This window comes from Kogia breviceps, chromosome 7, assembly GCF_026419965.1.
Source record: "Kogia breviceps isolate mKogBre1 chromosome 7, mKogBre1 haplotype 1, whole genome shotgun sequence".
NCBI lineage: Eukaryota > Metazoa > Chordata > Mammalia > Artiodactyla > Physeteridae > Kogia > Kogia breviceps.
The window spans coordinates 6,404,946-6,422,581 of record NC_081316.1 but is presented as its reverse complement, the minus strand read 5'-3'; the positions used below and the strand labels follow the sequence as shown (position 1 = coordinate 6,422,581).

The following is a 17,636-nucleotide window of genomic DNA, read 5'->3' as shown; positions in this document are numbered from 1 at the left end:
CTGGGGTGGTGAGGGACAGAATTCAATTGTAGTACAAAAGGGAAGTTTGGGGAAGTATCCTTCACCCCTAGAAGGCATGAAAATCATATCGTGGAATAACAGAGAAACTCCACCCTCTCTGCAAACTATCATCCGACCATGCTCCTGTAATCCTTTCCTACATACTTTAGAATAATAGCCTCTGTCCTTTCTTGAGCCTGAGTCATTTTATACCTGGGCTACAGGGAAAAAAAAAAAAAAAAAGGAAGGAGGGTATTTCCAAACACTTATCTTTGGTGCTCTCTCAACTAATTTTATTTTGCCCTACTATTTTTCATCCCCTCTCAGCACCCCGTTAATCACCAACCTACCACTACAGTTTCCTCTTTAAGCCTCTCTTCTCCATTTCGAAATGATTTCTCCATGTCTTTCATTAACTAAAATAGTCATGCCCTCAGGGTGACTGATCCAGCAAGGAGACGGTAAACTGAATGTACTAATCCCAATAAGATGTAAATGAAGATGTCACTGCCCTTTCAGAAATATTTACATTTCAAAAGAAGGCAATTTAAAACTAATTTCTAATTAGTAAAGTTCCTGAAATTGGCAAGAACATAATCTGTAGCGTTACACATTTTTCAACCCTCTGAAGAAGCAAGACTCTTCTACTTGTAACTTCCTTCATCAATTGGGACTGGAAAGCCACATAACTTCCCAGTGCGCTCAAGATTTCCTCCTCCCTAGGGTTCCCAGAAAAGTTTTCCTCAACCCAGTTCCTGCAGGCTTGCGGCTCCCTCTCCTAGGCATCTATTTCCTCTTTCTTTGACACTGAACTATAAGGAAGCCATCTCTGGATCCCAACCAAATTAATTACCTGGGAGTTTGCCATTTTGAAGATCACTGGTCCTTTCCCCCAAGTAGCTAAAAATACTCTTGGGTCTTTTGTTAAAAAGCTTTGAAAATTAAGTATAAACAGTTATAGAGTTGACTGATCTTAACTATTAATCTCTGCTCAAACTATCTTTTAAGATACTTATTCCATTCAGGGAAATACTAGGTTGTAGGGGAGAAAAACAGAACACAAATGCTTCCCAAGTATTTCCCATAATCCATAAGGTTGCTTAGGCAAGGATAATCAAGAAGTATTTTTGCATTCAGCTGAGGGGAAGGGAAGGATACCAATTTAAAAATAACCCACCAAATACATTAATAGAACAATTATTCATTTATGAAGGACACAGGAAGAAAAGAGAATAAAAAGGTCTATTCCAGATTTTGCAATCAATGACTCTTTGCAATCAACTGACTTTTATTATCTCTACATATTGTTGTTATTTAAATGATGCTTCCTAATAAAATTATGACCACTGTGTAGAGATAGGAAAAAGTTGATTGGTAATAAATAGGCCTAAGACACTAAGCCATCACAGGTTGTCACCCTGTACCAACCGATTCTCTTGACTCTACAAGTTACATAAATAATGATAGTATGGGCTTCCCTGGCACAATGGTTAAGAATCCGCCTACCAATGCAGGGGACATAGGTTCAAGCCCTTGTCTGGAAAGATGCCACATGCCACGGAGCAACTATGCCCGTGCGCCACAAGTACTGAGCCTGCGCTCTATAGAGCCCACAAGCCACAACTACTGAAGCTCGCGTGCCTAGAGCCTGTGCTCTGCAACAAGAGAAGCCACCCAATGAGAAGCCCGCGCACCGCAACTAAGAGTAGCCCCTGCTCACCGCAACTAGATAAAAGACCACGCACAGCAACAAAGACCCAAGGCAGCCAAAAATAAAATAAATAAGTTTAAAACAAATAATAATAACAATAATAATGATAGTATGGGTGGAGAGGACCTTCATAGCATTTGGCATGGGGAAATTCTTGGACTAGTACGAATTAAAAGCTTGAATAAAGCTATGGATGATTTTTTTTTTTAATGAATCACAGAACAAGTAACTATCTTTTTCCAGGGGAACCTTTCTATTTTTACCTCTAGAATAAAGAATGCCACTTTTTAAAAGTTAAAAAAAAATCATAGTGAAATTTGAAAAAAGTATTCTCTGTGGCATACTTCTAAATGCAAGGCTACTCCCCTGGCCTTGGTAAATTATGCCTCCTGCTATGTATTGTATGCAGTCCTCCAAACCAATCTGGAACACACATGAGAGTCTCTCTTGAGGAATCAAGTGAGCATTATAGCAGTCCTATTTTGTTAACTAATTGTTTGCTTATTGAAAGCAGGACTGATGTCATTTTCTCTAAACAGCTGACGTTTTTTAAGTTTTCTCAAATCTGTGTTTCTTGGCCTTTGCCTGAGAGAAGACAGCAGATGCTTACTTATTTCACACACCAGAGTTAAGAATCCATTGTCTCAACCTTACGCATTTATAGTCTTATCAAGTGATGGTGACCTTTGAGCACAAATTCACACAATTCTTGGCTATTTTCTTTCTGCTTATCTTATTGAAAACAATGTTTCTTTCACAACCAATGGCTTTCGCATTTTCCTTTGTAGTTCTGAAAATATTAATTTTCTTTATTAAGCACTGACTATGTTTTAGTGGTTAGTGCTATTCAAACAAATGGAATGTACCTTGGTGATTTTTTTTTTTTTTTTTTTTTTTTTTTGTGGTACGTGGGCCTCTCACTGCTGTGGCCTCTCCCGCTGCGGAGCACAGGTTTTGGACGCACAGGCTCAGCAGCCATGGCTCACGGGCCCAGCCGTTCCGCGGCATGTGGGATCTTCCCGGACCAGGGCACGAACCCGTGTCCCCTGCATCGGCAGGCAGACTCTCAACCACTGCGCCACCAGGGAAGCCCTACCTTGGTGATTTTTATTTCTTTTTATCATTACTGGTTTCATTAATACTCAGTAGACAAAATTCTCTCCTATGACTTAATATGGATTGCTAAATCTTACTAGAAATCAATGTACATGTTTGTTATTTTAGGGAATGTTATAAAGGTGAGACTGACATTAAGCAGAGGAGGAGGGAGAATAAATAAGATTATTTTCCTCTTATTAGACAGAAGGGGGGGTATGTGGGATCTGGATGGGGAGGAAAAAGGGAAGAAAGAAAGTGAAGGGGCTATAGGCCCAGGTAATCATAAAAAAAGAAAACATCAACACCAGACCTCTTCCGCAAGTTCTGGAGGGTTATACCCACATTAGACAAAGAAATGTAAGATTTGAGTTGAAATATGACCTAGCAATAAGAGAAAATTTAGCTCATAAAGGTGTTTTAATAGTTTCCTCAAAAATCTTGACAAATTAAAATTACAATGCAATATAAGATATCTGCTAATAAATGTCAATATAATTATACAAAGCTTATGATTAAGGAGACAGTTCTGGTAGAGTAGAAAGAAAACAAAATGTATAGCCAATTAATAGTATAATGTATGTGAAAGTGCTGCTATAAACTTTAAAGGAGTATGTAAACATTAGCTATAATTATTTTTATTATTGATCTGTAACCAACTTAGAAATCAAAAATTAAGTTGTCTGTGTATGTGTGTCTCCATAAGTATTCAATCAGAACTATGTAATTACAATATAACTTCAAAGCAGCGTTTCTCTCAGCACTGTTGAGATTTTAGACTGATCATTCTTTGCTGTGGGAGTCTGTCCTGTGCACTGAAGGATGTTTAGCAGCACCCCTGCCCTGTACCCACCAGGGGCCAGTAGAACTTCCTCCTCCTCCCCCCTCAATTAGTGACAACCAGAAATGTCTCTGGACATTGTCAGATGCTGCAAAATTGCCCCCGGTTGAAAGCTATGTTAAAGCACAAGAAAAACTTAGAAATTATACGTATGGCTCTCCCACACAAACTGAGGATGAGAGACAGCTAAGATGAACTAGAGCTAGATATCCACCACTAGGCACGTGTGGCTACTGAGCTAGATATCCACCACTAGGCACGTGTGGCTACTGAGCTAGATATCCATCACTAGGCACGTGTGGCTACTGAGCTAGATATCCATCACTAGGCACGTGTGGCTACTGAGCTAGATATCCATCACTAGGCACGTGTGGCTACTGAGCTAGATATCCATCACTAGGCACGTGTGGCTACTGAGCTAGATATCCATCACTAGGCACGTGTGGCTACTGAGCTAGATATCCACCACTAGGCACGTGTGGCTACTGAGCTAGATATCCACCACTAGGCACGTGTGGCTACTGAGCTAGATATCCATCACTAGGCACGTGTGGCTACTGAACACTGAAAATGTAGCTAGTCCGAACTGAGATATGTTATAAATGTAAAATACACCCTAGACTTGAGATTTGGTATGAGAAAAAGAATACAAAACGTTTCAAAAAACTTTATGTGGATTACATGTTAGTGATAATATTTTGGATAGAGTGGGTTAAAATAAAATACATTATAAAAATTAGTTCATTTGTTCCTTTTTGCTTTCTAAAAATGTGGCCACTAGAAATGTTCAAATTAAATGTGTGGTTTGCATTATATTTCCAGTGGACAGTGCTGAACTTGTGCAAAACATTATCCCTCCTTCACACTACACGTTCCAGGCAGCCTTTGATAACAGAGAGCTCTGTCCCCAATTTTCTCTTTACCTTTTCTCCATTCTCCTTGGATTAGCTCCAGTTTCCTTTCTTCAGTGAGATTACTACTCAGAGATGACTTACCTCCAAACTCTATCTCTAGTTAGGAGCTCTACCAGAACCTAGATCCATATGTCCACTATCGACTTAACAACCCCACTTGGACATCCTAGAGGAACTCCAAACTTAAATGATCCTCACTCCCAAAAAGGTTCCCCCTCCAGGATTCCCCATTTTATTAGATGGCACTACTGACACAGATGCTCAAGCCAGAAACCTGAAGGTCACCATGAGTTCTCTTGCAATCTCTCACAAGTAGAGTCCTGCTTCCTCTACTCCCTCAATATTTCTGGAATCATCCTTTTTCCTAGCACCGGCTAGGCCACGTCACCATTATTTCTCCCCATATCAACTCCATCATCCCCTTTACCCTCTTATTACACCCTGCCCTCCCCATCTCAACACTTAGCCCACAAGTAACTATTTTGGATTAGGGCTGTCTTTCCCCTTAGAACATTATACTACATAAAGCCATTGTTCATTGTTCATTGTTGTATCTCCAGGTCACTGACTAAGAATGAATGAATGAATGAATGAATGAATGAAGAGGGGTGTAAACTGCCGACTCACAGTTTGCAATTTACTAAGGGGCTGGCTTACAAACGCAGTGGTTCCATTAGCATATGTGGCCCAGGAAAATATGTATTGACACAAGTCCTAGGATTCTAGAAGTGGGGAAAAGGTGCTTGGGCACCAGGTACTCTGTACCCTCATCCTTAACAGATCTATCTATTGTGCATAAAATCACACTGCAGACTTTCTATATACTGGGTCAGGAAAGAACAGCTGAAGAGCGCCTTTTATAACCCTCCAGCCCGGCAGCAACCTGATGCCTGACATCTTCCATTTTCAATGGCATAGTCCCAGAGCAGCTATAGTTTCAAAGTTACCCAGTGAAAAGCAGCTGAAATATATACAAAGCTAAGAACAACTGTGATTAACTGCACCACTCCTGAAACAAAGTTATTCTCCAAGAACACAAGTTCAAAATAAGTCTCCTCTGATTAGGGGTCCTTGATCCGCCCCCCCCCTTGCCTAAGCCAGCCTTCACTCTCCAGTCCATGACTAGTTTAAAAGGGGTTTGGATGGACTATGGCAGTGTCTATCCTAACTAGGAAGTTACAGCTACTACTGACTTGGAATTTTTTAAAAGTTGAGAATTTTACAGATGTTAGCTGTGCTTTAGGTTAAGCTGAAGGAAGAAGAGCTTGTGAAAGACGCCGAGTGATGTATGTATTAGAGAAGAACAAGGCCAAAATTAGACCTGTGTGTTCATTCATCTTTGGCTACTGGCTCTCCTATAAGTATGGCAACAGCTGTGAGGGTAGGTGGGGTGTGGTGATGTGTGACATGGACCAGGCAGGAGCTGAAAAGATAACACATCAAAGCCAGGGTTAACCCCAGGTCCAATGGCACTATGTAGGGCTAACTTTTTTTTAATTGCCTTTTCAAGATATTATATGAGACCATTCTTTTATAGTATGAGGAAGACAGGTGGGGTCTTGAATAAAGAAAGGTTAAGAAACATTTTTTTAAAGTATTTTCTCTTCATTGTTCCTCCTTTTATAGTCCAGTAAAGAAAACAATGGCAATTACCAGGTTCCCACCAATGTAGGCAGTAGGATAAAGAGATTTAGTGAAGAAGTGACATTTTTCTGAACTAGATGCCCTTTTTCTTTCTAGAAATGAGTCAGAGAATGCTGGATAACTTTCTGAAGCCTGTTGGTTTTTTTTTTTTCTTTTCCTCAAAATCTGGTGAATCTTTTCCATAACAAGGACCAATACTTCCCCATCTCAGCAGAAGCATCGGTTTTGGGCAATAAGGCAGCTGAGGTGTAACACAAGGGAGCAGGAGACTCAGAAAAAACAAAACCGTGGCTAAATCTCATGCGCAGTACTCAGTCTCTACGGCACCTTAGGCAAATCACTCATCTCTCTTGAGCCACGTCTGCTCAACTGGGGTGGTAGCTCCCCCAAGGGAACAAAAATTGATTCGGGGGTATGGTGTGAACTCTTATCCTTTTTTATGTATAAAGAACAGATATACATACAGCACATAAACAAGATACACAGTGGATCTGTGGTATTAAAGTCTCATGGGAGGGTAGACTAGGGGAAAATAATCTCTAAAAAGGCTCCTTGTTGGGGAGGGGGTAATATTGAACAAAAGGCTTGAGACCCCTCTAAGCCTTTATTTCCTCAGCTGTAAAAATGGGTCAGCATTACCCACCACAAAGGATTATGATGATATAGCTATATCTAAATATATACAGAGAGAATGAGGGACTGGAGATAAAGCAGGCGGGGAAAACAACCTCAATTGTAGAATCATCATTAAAACACAGCCCAAAACATAAAGATTCAAGCGTATATAGATTCATATCATCTAATGATCACTTGTATTAACTAGACAAATTTCTTCTCACTAGTCATTTCACCAACTGAACACCTAACATCCAAAAAGCAAGTCCTAGTCAATAAATGCAAGAAGAATCTGTAAACATGAAAAAGATACAAACCTAAAACACCAATTTCAAGACCTGCCAAGCTTGTTTTAATTTTATCGTAAATATCTTCTGATGTAAAGTCAACAGCAATGGTCTTTGTTTCCACTTTGAATTTTTCTCCTAGGGAAAAAAACACAAATAGAGAGAGGAAAAATTTATATATGGCAATTAAGATTTAAGCATTTGATGACATTACCCTTTCAAACACTTTCCCCCCCCCAATTTTATATGAAATTTAGACCAGGATAATTGTAAGCGATCATGAGACCACCTAAGATATGATATAGAGTCAACACAGTAGTTCTGCAATAAAAATTCCAATGTTGTCACAGAGCTGGCTGAATGTTCCTTAATCAGTCCTCCTATAATCGATAATAATGACTTTTTAGACCCTAAGGTACAAATAATAAAACATGATGCATATCATAATATTATACACTCTTTAAATATCACTGGTTTGTGATTTTAATTGCAAACTGATACTTCATAATTTGAGGAAAAAGCCTTAAGTGTGATCTATTAAAACAAAAAATCCACCTTATTAAAGTGGAAATAAAATGAATATGATCATATTGGAATTTAGGAGCTTGGTTAATAATGAATAATCACTACACTTAAAAAGCCACACAGAATGCATAGTAATGAGTTACAAAGTGACACCAGAAAGACCTCAGTGTTCTACTGTGCACAGGACTGTTAAGGTCCAAACAGAGCTAAGGGAAATACCCGATTCAGAAATGAGACCCTGGAGAAACAAAACTCATCTGAGGGAACATGTCATGTTGATTTCTACCTTCACTAGTGAGCCGCTTTGAGAAGCTGGAACGGACTGCGAGGTCACCCAGACTTGGGTACCAATTTGACTTCCACACTTATTTGCTAAATGACTTTGAGCAAGTCACATATCCTCTATGGGCCTCAGCATCCTCTTGTGAAAATGATGGTAATAATACCCGTTAGTGCTATCAAAGGTACCAAAGTATTACCTTTAGTACTAACAATACTACCATGTACTGGCATACATGAGGCACTCCATAAAGTCTCCAAGAATGCTTATTCTTTGGAACTTGATGAGAATTCAAAAGAATTAATTTAAAAATCCTGCTTCCAAAAATAAAATTTCTTCCTTTGAAGCCAATGCCGGCTTATCACAGAATATACAGCAGTAATCCACATAGGAGGTTTCTGTTCTTGATCTGAAAGGATTTATGTCTAAAACTAAAGAGCTGGTTCACAAGAGGTTCTTTAGACTCAATGAAAAGTATCCACCCTAGACAGGAATCTATGAATAACCTAGAGAGGATATAACTGACCTGGAAAACACCTTATCTGGTGTTAAAGGTATACCTAACTATTCGAATATAAATGAGTTATTACGTGTTCATGTAATGGACAGCCAGATACAGGACTGTCATTTCCCAGTAGCTGGTCTGACATGTCTTCGCATAAATGGTTCACTTTACCACAAGTAAGTAAAGAACTCTGCCTTTATTAGAGCTACCAATTCACAAGAAAAAAGACCAAAATCAAAAGGCTGAAGGATACCTTTTATTGAATGTAAAACTTTATTCCTGAAGTAAAATAAGATAAAATTTATCTATTTATTTGAGGAAAGCAAAGTCTTTTTCCACACTAGCACTATATACTGACATTTAGGAAAATCTCTCTCTAGTAATAAAAGCTACCTCACAACCCCTGAGTCAAATTTACTTTTAGATCTCATAGGATTTGGTGAATGGACTTACATGGCACAGTCTTACATAGATAGGCTGCTTAAAAAAAAAAAAATTCAGAGACCCTTTTGCAAAGAATATTACTTAATAAGAACCCTCCAGTAAGCTCTTTCTTATGTCTTCACACTAGGGTAAGCAAAATGGTTTCTGACACAAGTTTTTCAAGATAAATAAAAATCTGAACTTATACCTGAATTACTCTGAATCATGTTCTAATCCAGTTTACGTTGTTTACTTTCTCTTTTCTTCACTGCCTCTACTGTGGGCTTTTCTTTCTTTCCTTTTTTAACATAGGTCGGCTCCTGTCACCCTCCTCGCAACCCTCCAAAGCGCTCCGTCTCATTTACAGCTCAGAGGCAACGTCTTCCGCGTCAGCCTGATACTGAACTGATCGCCACCCACTTACTCTCCAGTTGCTCCCCAGCCTTGGTCACACGGGTCCCAGCAGTTCTTTAGACACAGGATGTCCTCCACATACACTCAAGGCTTTTGAACTTCCTGTGCCCTCTGTCTGGAATGCTTTTCCACATCCCCTGTCTCTGTTGGGTCTTTAAGTAAATGTTACCTTCTCAGAGAAGCCGTCATTGACCACCCTGTAAAAAATGCAGGGCTTCCCTGGTGGCGCAGTGGTTGAGAGTCCGCCTGCCAGTGCAGGGGACACGGGTTCGAACCCTGGGCCGGGAGGATCCCACGTGCCGCGGAGCGGCTGGGCCCGTGCGCCACAACCACTGAAGCAAGCGCCTGGAGCCCGTGCTCCTCAATGGGAGAGGCCACTGCAGTGAGAGGCCTGCGCTCTGCAGCAAGGAGTGGCCCCCGCTCGTCGCAACTGGGGAGAGCCGGCACACAGCGACGAAGACCCAAATCCGCCAAAAATAACTAAAAAATAAAAATTAAAACTAAAATAAAAAATGCAGCCATTCCTCCCCAGCACTCCTTGTCCCCCTTCCCTGCTTTATTCATTCCACCGTGCTCGCCCCCCTCTAATGTACTATGTACTCTAATAACGCATGTGTTTGCTGTCATCTGCTCCCACCAGAACTAAGCTTGTGAGGACAAGGTCTTGGATCTGCTTTGTTCCATTGCTCAACAATGTCACAAAGGCTCCAGGGTCCTTCCCCCCTTCTCTCCTACTTCCCTAGGCTGGCTCTTCTCTTGGTTTCAAGAGAGCCACTGCCATTCCAAACATCCATGCGGGCAATGTTCCGAGGCAGAAACGGGGCATCCCTGTTATATGTCCCTTTTATAGTGAGGAAAACCTCCTCAGAAGAATCCAACAGACTTCCCTCACGTTTCTTTTCCCAAGATTATGGGATATGTCTTAAAAAACTAAGAAAAGAGCTAACATATGATCCTGCAATCCCACTCCTGGGCATATATCTGGAGAAAAACATGGTCTGAAAGGACACACGCACCCCAACGTTCATTGCAGCACTATGTACAACAGCCAAGGCAAAGAAGCAACCTAAGTGTCCATCGACAGAGGAACAGATAAAGAAGATGTGGTGCATATATACAATGGAATATTACTCAGCCATTAAAAAAAGAATGAAATAATGCCATTTGCAGCAACATGGATGGACCTAGAGACTGTCATACTGAGTGAAGTAAGTCAGAAAGAGAAAGAGAAATATCCTGTGATATCCCTTATATGCAGAATCTAAAAAGAAATATACAAATGAACTTATTTACAAAACAGAAACAGACTCACAGACTTAGAGAATGAACGTATGGTTAGCGGGGGGGGGAGGATGGGGGGAAGGGAGAGTTAGGGAGTTTGGGATCGACAGCACACACTGCTATATTTAAAATGGAGAACCAACAAGGACCTACTGTACAGCACAGGGAACTCTGCTCAATGCTATGTAACAACCTAAATGGGAAAAGAATTTGAAAAAGAATAGATACATGTATGTGTATAACTGAATCAACTTTTGCTGTACACCTGAAACTATCACAACATTGTTAATCAACTATATGCCAATATAAATTTAAAAAAAATTTTTTTTAAAGATTATGGGATATGCATGCTCTTGACCAGGCCTGTGTACTGGCTTTGAGGATTCCGTGAACCATCCCTACCACTACCACCAAGTTGTGTGAATCAAAAATAGTAGTACATATATAAGAATAGGACAGAAAATGCCCCTCTCTGGCCAAAACAATTAGAAAGGAATTATGAAGGATGTCCTAAAAGGCTGGGGTGGAGATAGCTGGCTTCCTTGGGAACCAGGAAATAAATCTAGGCATCTCCCCCCTCCCCATAGTCTATCAGCTCTCATCTGACCCTGCCGACAGAAACCAACACAGCCGAACAAGAACCCTCCGTTTTAAACATCAGTACAAGGATGTGATAATAAGCACGTGGAAGAGAAGTGGGACCACATACACATAAAACCACCTTCATTTCCACCCTCGCCACCTCCCCTACCCCAGGCTCTTCACAAGACTCTTCCAGTCCGCAACTCAGCAACAGCCCACCGCTGGGGAAGAGTAAGAACTGCACCAAAGCCTTTGGAGACATACTTCTGAGTACTCTCTCTGATCCTTGTCCACCACAGAGGCCCATGACATGACAGCCTCTGTCAAGTCTTTCCTCCAGGGTAGGAGCTGTGGCAAGTCAAAATAAGTACCCTACAAGTGTGTGGAATAAACATATACAAACAAGTGAATCTGAAGGTCGCAATGGAAAGAGATGAGCCACTCAACTGCCCCTTCAAGGAAATTCTGGTTACCCCAGCTGCTGGGGTATCATCAGCAGACAGCTTTCAGGTGTGTCAGCCCCTTGGCAGGGGGAAGGGGGAGGCAGGGGGAGGGGGTTGCCTCAGCTTCAGAGAGTCGCCTGGCCCAAGATCATGCCTTTCTCATGACATCCACATCCAATGAGTGATTGAGGTGAGAGTATAAGGCCATTGGACAGCTTTTACTGCCCACATTCTGACTCCAAAAGTATAGTCTGTTTACTATCATATTTTTCTGTTCTTTCGTAATGCCCTAGTTTTAATTATTCTAACTTTAACTTTTAATATGTCTAGTAGTGCAGAGCTCCTTTACTATTACTCTTTTTCAAAAGTTTATTGGTTTTCCTTACTTGTTTAGTCTCAGTTTTTATTGGGTTGCATTCAACATTTCAATTAAATTTATGAAGAATGACAATGTGGCGTTCCCTCCAGGCTCTCCATTTATTCAATGTCTCACAGTAAAATCTAGTGTTGTGAATTCTTAAAGAAATTAAAGAACTAAAGAATCCCATTATTAGAATACTACATACCATATGCAAAGATACTCCATACTACTGACTATTTGTACTGACTTAAACCCCTTGATATTTGAAATTGGATAGGCTAGCATCCTAGCTACTAGCTGTAGCCAAATATAATCATGCCCTCCTTCCTTTTTTTCCAGATTGAAATGATTCCAATATGGTCTTGGTCCTCTATCTCTCAGCCTAGTGGCTAAAACAAAAAACTAAGAAACAAAATACTCTGGTGATTGATATGAGCTGTTCAAGACAGTCAACTCACTAGAAATGGGGGCGGAAAATCACCTCTGGCTTAAAAAGTGGGGAATGAAGCTAAGAAATAGCTGGGCTGATACCATTCATCGCTTTTTATCTACTATTCCACTGAAAACCACATGACCACAATGGTGGAATATTAGAAAGCAAATATTATTCATAAATATAGAGCTATAGCAATGCATGTCCTAGCTGCCTTGAGTCAGCCCGTCACTTCTAAGAATGGGTGCCCCGGTCCTACCCTCACATTGCTGATTTTTACTCAGAGGATCCTGAGTTAGTTCAAGTCTGGAATCGACAGAGAAGGAACTTCTCTGTCAAAAGTAGTTTCAAGATGCAGCTAAAACACCTCTCAATATTAAAACTATCACGTGGGACTTCCCTGGTGGTGGAGTGGTTAAGAATCCGCCTGCCAATGCAGAGGACACGGGTTTGATCCCTGATCCGGGAAGATCCCACATGCCGCGGAGCAACTAAGCCCACGTACCACAACTACTGAGCCTGTGCTCTGGAGCCTGCAAGGCACAACTACTGAAGCCGCAAGCCACAACTACTGAAGCCTACACGTCTAGAGCCCGTGCTCCACAACAAAAGAAGCCACCACGATGAGAAGTCTGCACACCGCAATGAAGAGTAGCTCCCACTTGCTGTAACTAGAGAAAGTCCGTGTACACCAACAAAGACCCAACCCAGCCAAAAATAAATAAATAAAATAAATTTAAAGAAATAATAAAATAAAATAAAATAACACGTTTTTATGTTCAAACCTAGAAAGGTCATGAATGTATTCATAATAGCCTTATGTTTAACATACTTCTAGATCTGGCCATCATTATTTTCATTTTCCTCAATAAATTGACATCTCTCCACTTTCCCTGAAGACTAGGATAATATATTGGTGGTTTATATTGATACAAATACCAGAAAAAAAAATCGACATCTCTCAAATTTAACAGTTTTGCTCTAAGAATAATCTTATAGGTCTTAGAAAGACTTTCCTCATTATTTCCCCTGGTGTCTGGGAACATTAAGTCTGAGAATGCTAGAAAAGAGGTCTAATCTACATAAACTCATGTACTATTTATAATTTTTCTATTAATAACAACCAAAAATCATATATTGATTCTCCTTTCTTGACACATCTGCTCCAAACAAACAATCTGTCTTTCCCCCGAAGTTTCCCCCTATTCATTACAAAATTCTTATTACATTTATCCTTCCTCATCTTTTCTATATTATAAATTTCATCATTTAAGATTCGAGCTGTGTCACCACCTCTGTGGACTGAATTTTCATGATTCCCATTACCTCCAACATAAAGCTACTTACTTCCTCTCGACTGTGCTCCTAGAGACCTTCTATATAACACTATTAAGCACTTGCCATAATACATTATGCAAAGAGTCTCTACTTCCTAACAAACACAATTTTGCTATCTTTGTATTCCCAGCACCTAGCACAATGCCTGGCATGTAACAGAGGTCACTCAAATGTTTGTTGAGTGAATAAATGCATCTAGGCCAACACAGCTGATATTTTAAAATCATCTCACTGCTTCTTGAACTCCTCCTATAGAAATAAAACTTCATGCCGGGAAGACATGTCTGTGTGAGACATAATAACATAAGGTACTTAACATTAGGCTTTTTAAAGCATTAAGATAAATTGAGGAACAACTCAGTTCTTCCATCTGTCCTGCCTGGGTTGGACTACCATCCACATGGAAGTAGAAACACTTTAGAGTAATCAGAAACCTTAGAAAACCATCCAGTCTCATGAATAAAGTACTCCAGGAGCTTAACTCAGGGGCCCGGAGATGAATGTGGAAGATACTTTAGTCATGGGACCACTCTCCCCCTCCCCAGCCCTGAAAAAGATAATCAGGGGGAGAGGAGAGACTCTTGGGAAAATGGTACTATATTCAACGCCTACCAATTTTAGCTTCTTAAATCTAAATTCATTAAATTCAATTTGTAATTATAAAAATGTACTGCATGTTTTGAAAACCCCCTCCATTTTCACGTTTCACAATATTTAGAGCTATACAAAGTGAGTCTTTCGTACTTTTTCTAAGTTTTAGGAGAAAACAAAGAAAAAGTCCCCTAAACATAACCTTTCCACTTAACTTCACTCCTTTTCCTGTTTTCTGTTTTACCCCCAAACCTCACCATCTCCCTTCACCCCTGCCCCTTGGGATTAGACATCTCCCCACAGAGAAAGCCTCCCTTATGTAGCTCTGGAGAAAAGGTGCTTATGACCTAGATGGGAAAAATTCATCTGACTCCATTTTTTTTTAAAGGTCCACTTAATTATAATTATCAGAGATGCTACACAAATCATGGTCCATTTCTTTTTTACATTGCCCTTGAAAATATATTCATGACAATTTTAATCTCAGATGAAGAGACTCATTTTCAGTCCAATCAAAAAATCTGTCATAGCATCATCAGGGATTCCATCCCAAACCAAGTTATTTATTTCTCTATTTTAAGCCAAGGTTATTATATATTTTATTCATTACAGCCTATTTAACTAGAACAGCCATCTGTAATAAATAAAAACCTTATACCATGTGAATTTGTTCTACCGATAGGGCATGAATAGGTCCCATCCTTTTTAAGCCCTGAATTCTACATTTGGTTCAGGTATTGTAGACCCCTGGACAAGGCACCTTTGAAGAAATTTTCAAATAAAGATGTTTATTTTCTACACTTGGAGGGAAAAAAAAAGGCCTGCCAATGGAAACATCTGACTTTTACTTTTTGAGGTGAGAAAAATATAAAAATTATTTCTAACATTATTATGCTTAAGATTCCAAGATGATGTTGCTAATACTATGGAAGCAGAGTATTATGGGCTGAATATTTGTGTCGCCCCCCATTCATATGTTGAATGCCTAACCCCCAATGTGATGGTGTTTGGAGGTGGGGCCCGATAGGAAGTAATTAGGTTTAGCTGAGGTCATGAGGGTGGGGCCCTCATGATGGCATTTGTGACCTTGTACGAAAAGGAAGATAGAGCTCTTTCTCTCTACACAACACACCTAGGAAAGGCCAAGGAGACACAGGGAGAAGACATGCCAGGAAAGAGGCTCTCACCAGGAACTGAATCTGCTAGGATCTTGATCTTGGACTTCCCAACCTCCAGAACTGTGAGAAACAAAGGTCTGCTGTTTCAGAGACCCAGACTATGGGGCTTCCCTGGTGGTGCAGTGGTTAAGAATCCACCTGCCAATGCAGGGGACACGGGTTCGAGCGCTGGTCGGGGAAGATCCCACATGCCACGGAGCCAACTAAGCCCGTGAGCCACAACTACTGAGTGTACACTCTAGAGCCCACGAGCCACAACTACTGAACCTCCGTGCCACAACTACTGAAGCCTGAGCGCCTAGAGCCTGTGCTCTGCAACGAGAAGCCACCACAATGAGAAGCCCGCACACCACAACGGAGAGTAGCCCCCACTCGCCGCAACTAGAGAAAGCCTGCACACAGCAACAAAGACCCAACACAGACAAAAATAAAAATAAATAAAATAAAATAAATTGAAAACAGAAAATAAAGAGAAAGAGAGACCCAGACTATGATATTTTATTATGGCATCCTGAGTTGACCAAGACATAGAACTTGTTCAAAACAGCATGAGGATGCAGTCAGAAGCTCTGGACTTGAATGCCAGCTCCATCACTTTGCTGAGGGTCCTTCAATCAAGCCTTGCAACCTTCAGGAATTCCATTTCTTAGGCTTTAAACTACAAGAAATAATACCCACCCTACAGAATTCCTATGAGGATTACATGCCATAGCATATGAGAATGTATTTTATGAAACTGTAGAGTGTTATTCAAATGTTTTCTTTTCCTGTATCTGCCAATGTCTACAAAGATGACTGCATGATATATAGTTGTTTTTTCCTAAACAGCACAGGCTGCTGTAGGTATTATCTGTATCATCGACTCTTTCCTCTTTGCATCAGCCGCATATCCCCTGTCAATCTGACCAAGCACATATACCTCCACTTTAAAGAGTGATTTAGGGCTTCCCTGGTTGAGTCCGCCTGCCGATGCAGGGGACACGGGTTCGTGCCCCGGTCCGGGAAGATCACACGTGCCGCAGAGCGGCTGGGCCCGTGAGCCATGGCCGCTGAGCCTGCGCGTCCGGAGCCTGTGCTCCGTGGCAGAAGAGGCCACATCAGTGAGCGGCCTGCGTAACGCCAAAAAAAAAAAAAAAAAAGTGATTTACTTATTACTGTATCACCCATGGAATCTATGGTTACAATATACTACTATTTAAGCCATGCCTTTAGTGTCCCAAGTGTTTCTTTCACTCACTTTGCTTGCCATTAACCTTTGAATTACTATGCTTTATCTATTCCAAGATGCACATTTTTTTTTTTTTTTTTTTTTTTTTTTTTTTTTTTTTTTTTTTTTTGCGGTACGCGGGCCTCTCACTGTTGTGGCCTCTCCCGTTGCGGAGCACAGGCTCCGGACGCACAGGCTCAGCGGCCATGGCTCACGGGCTTAGTTGCTCCGCGGCATGTGGGATCTTCCCGGACCGGGGCACGAACCCGTGTCTCCTGCATCGGCAGGCGGATTCTCAACCACTGCGCCACCAGGGAAGCCCCCAAGATGCACATTTTTATTCACTTTTTATCTCTGAAATCAGAATGCCTTACAATTGATGGCGTGTCAGTTTAATAGGCCATTTTTCTTTCTTAATGCTTACACGCTGCATCATTTCATGATCAGTGGTGTCTCAGATTTGACGAAAGAAACAGAACCCTGCTGGCCTCCACCTTCCTCTTTCAGGTCACGAAATGAACCAAGGACAGCTTCCAAATGCAAGATTCTCTGGTACTGCAGTGCCTATTACATTCCAACACCACCGCTAGTCAAGAAGGCAGAAGCTTGCCCATCCGAAACTGAGACCCGACAACCTTAGCACATGCTCACTCATTTACTCGGGCAACACAGGAATCTGCCACCAGGCAAAGCACCTCACTCCCTAAACTGTCAGTTCCGTGAGGGCAGGGTCCGTGTCTGGGTTTCTTCTTTACCACTATACGCTCAGAGCCCAATAGTGCCTGGTACCTGATAGGAGCTCAATGAGTATGTTTTGGCTGATTAAATTCAAGAAGTACACACTGAGCAGTGCCCACGTGTCAGACTTTACCCCGAGAATAATAGGTCATGTTTTGGTGAAGGCAACGTGTGTGAACCCATCTGGTGCTCTAATAAATATAAACAAAGCATGCAAAGAGAAAGCAATC

At 41.0% G+C, this 17,636-nt stretch overlaps 1 protein-coding gene across 1 annotated transcript in view; it reads right to left on the bottom strand.

The window, feature by feature from the left end:
* The window catches only part of HSD17B12 (hydroxysteroid 17-beta dehydrogenase 12), a 169,383-nt gene that overhangs the window by 55,340 nt on the left and 96,407 nt on the right, over positions 1 to 17,636 (bottom strand). Inside the window, exon 4 of the mRNA XM_059069930.2 lies at positions 7,138 to 7,245. Within this exon, the coding sequence (XP_058925913.1) occupies positions 7,138 to 7,245 (108 nt within the window). The remainder of the gene's footprint in view (positions 1 to 7,137; positions 7,246 to 17,636) is intronic.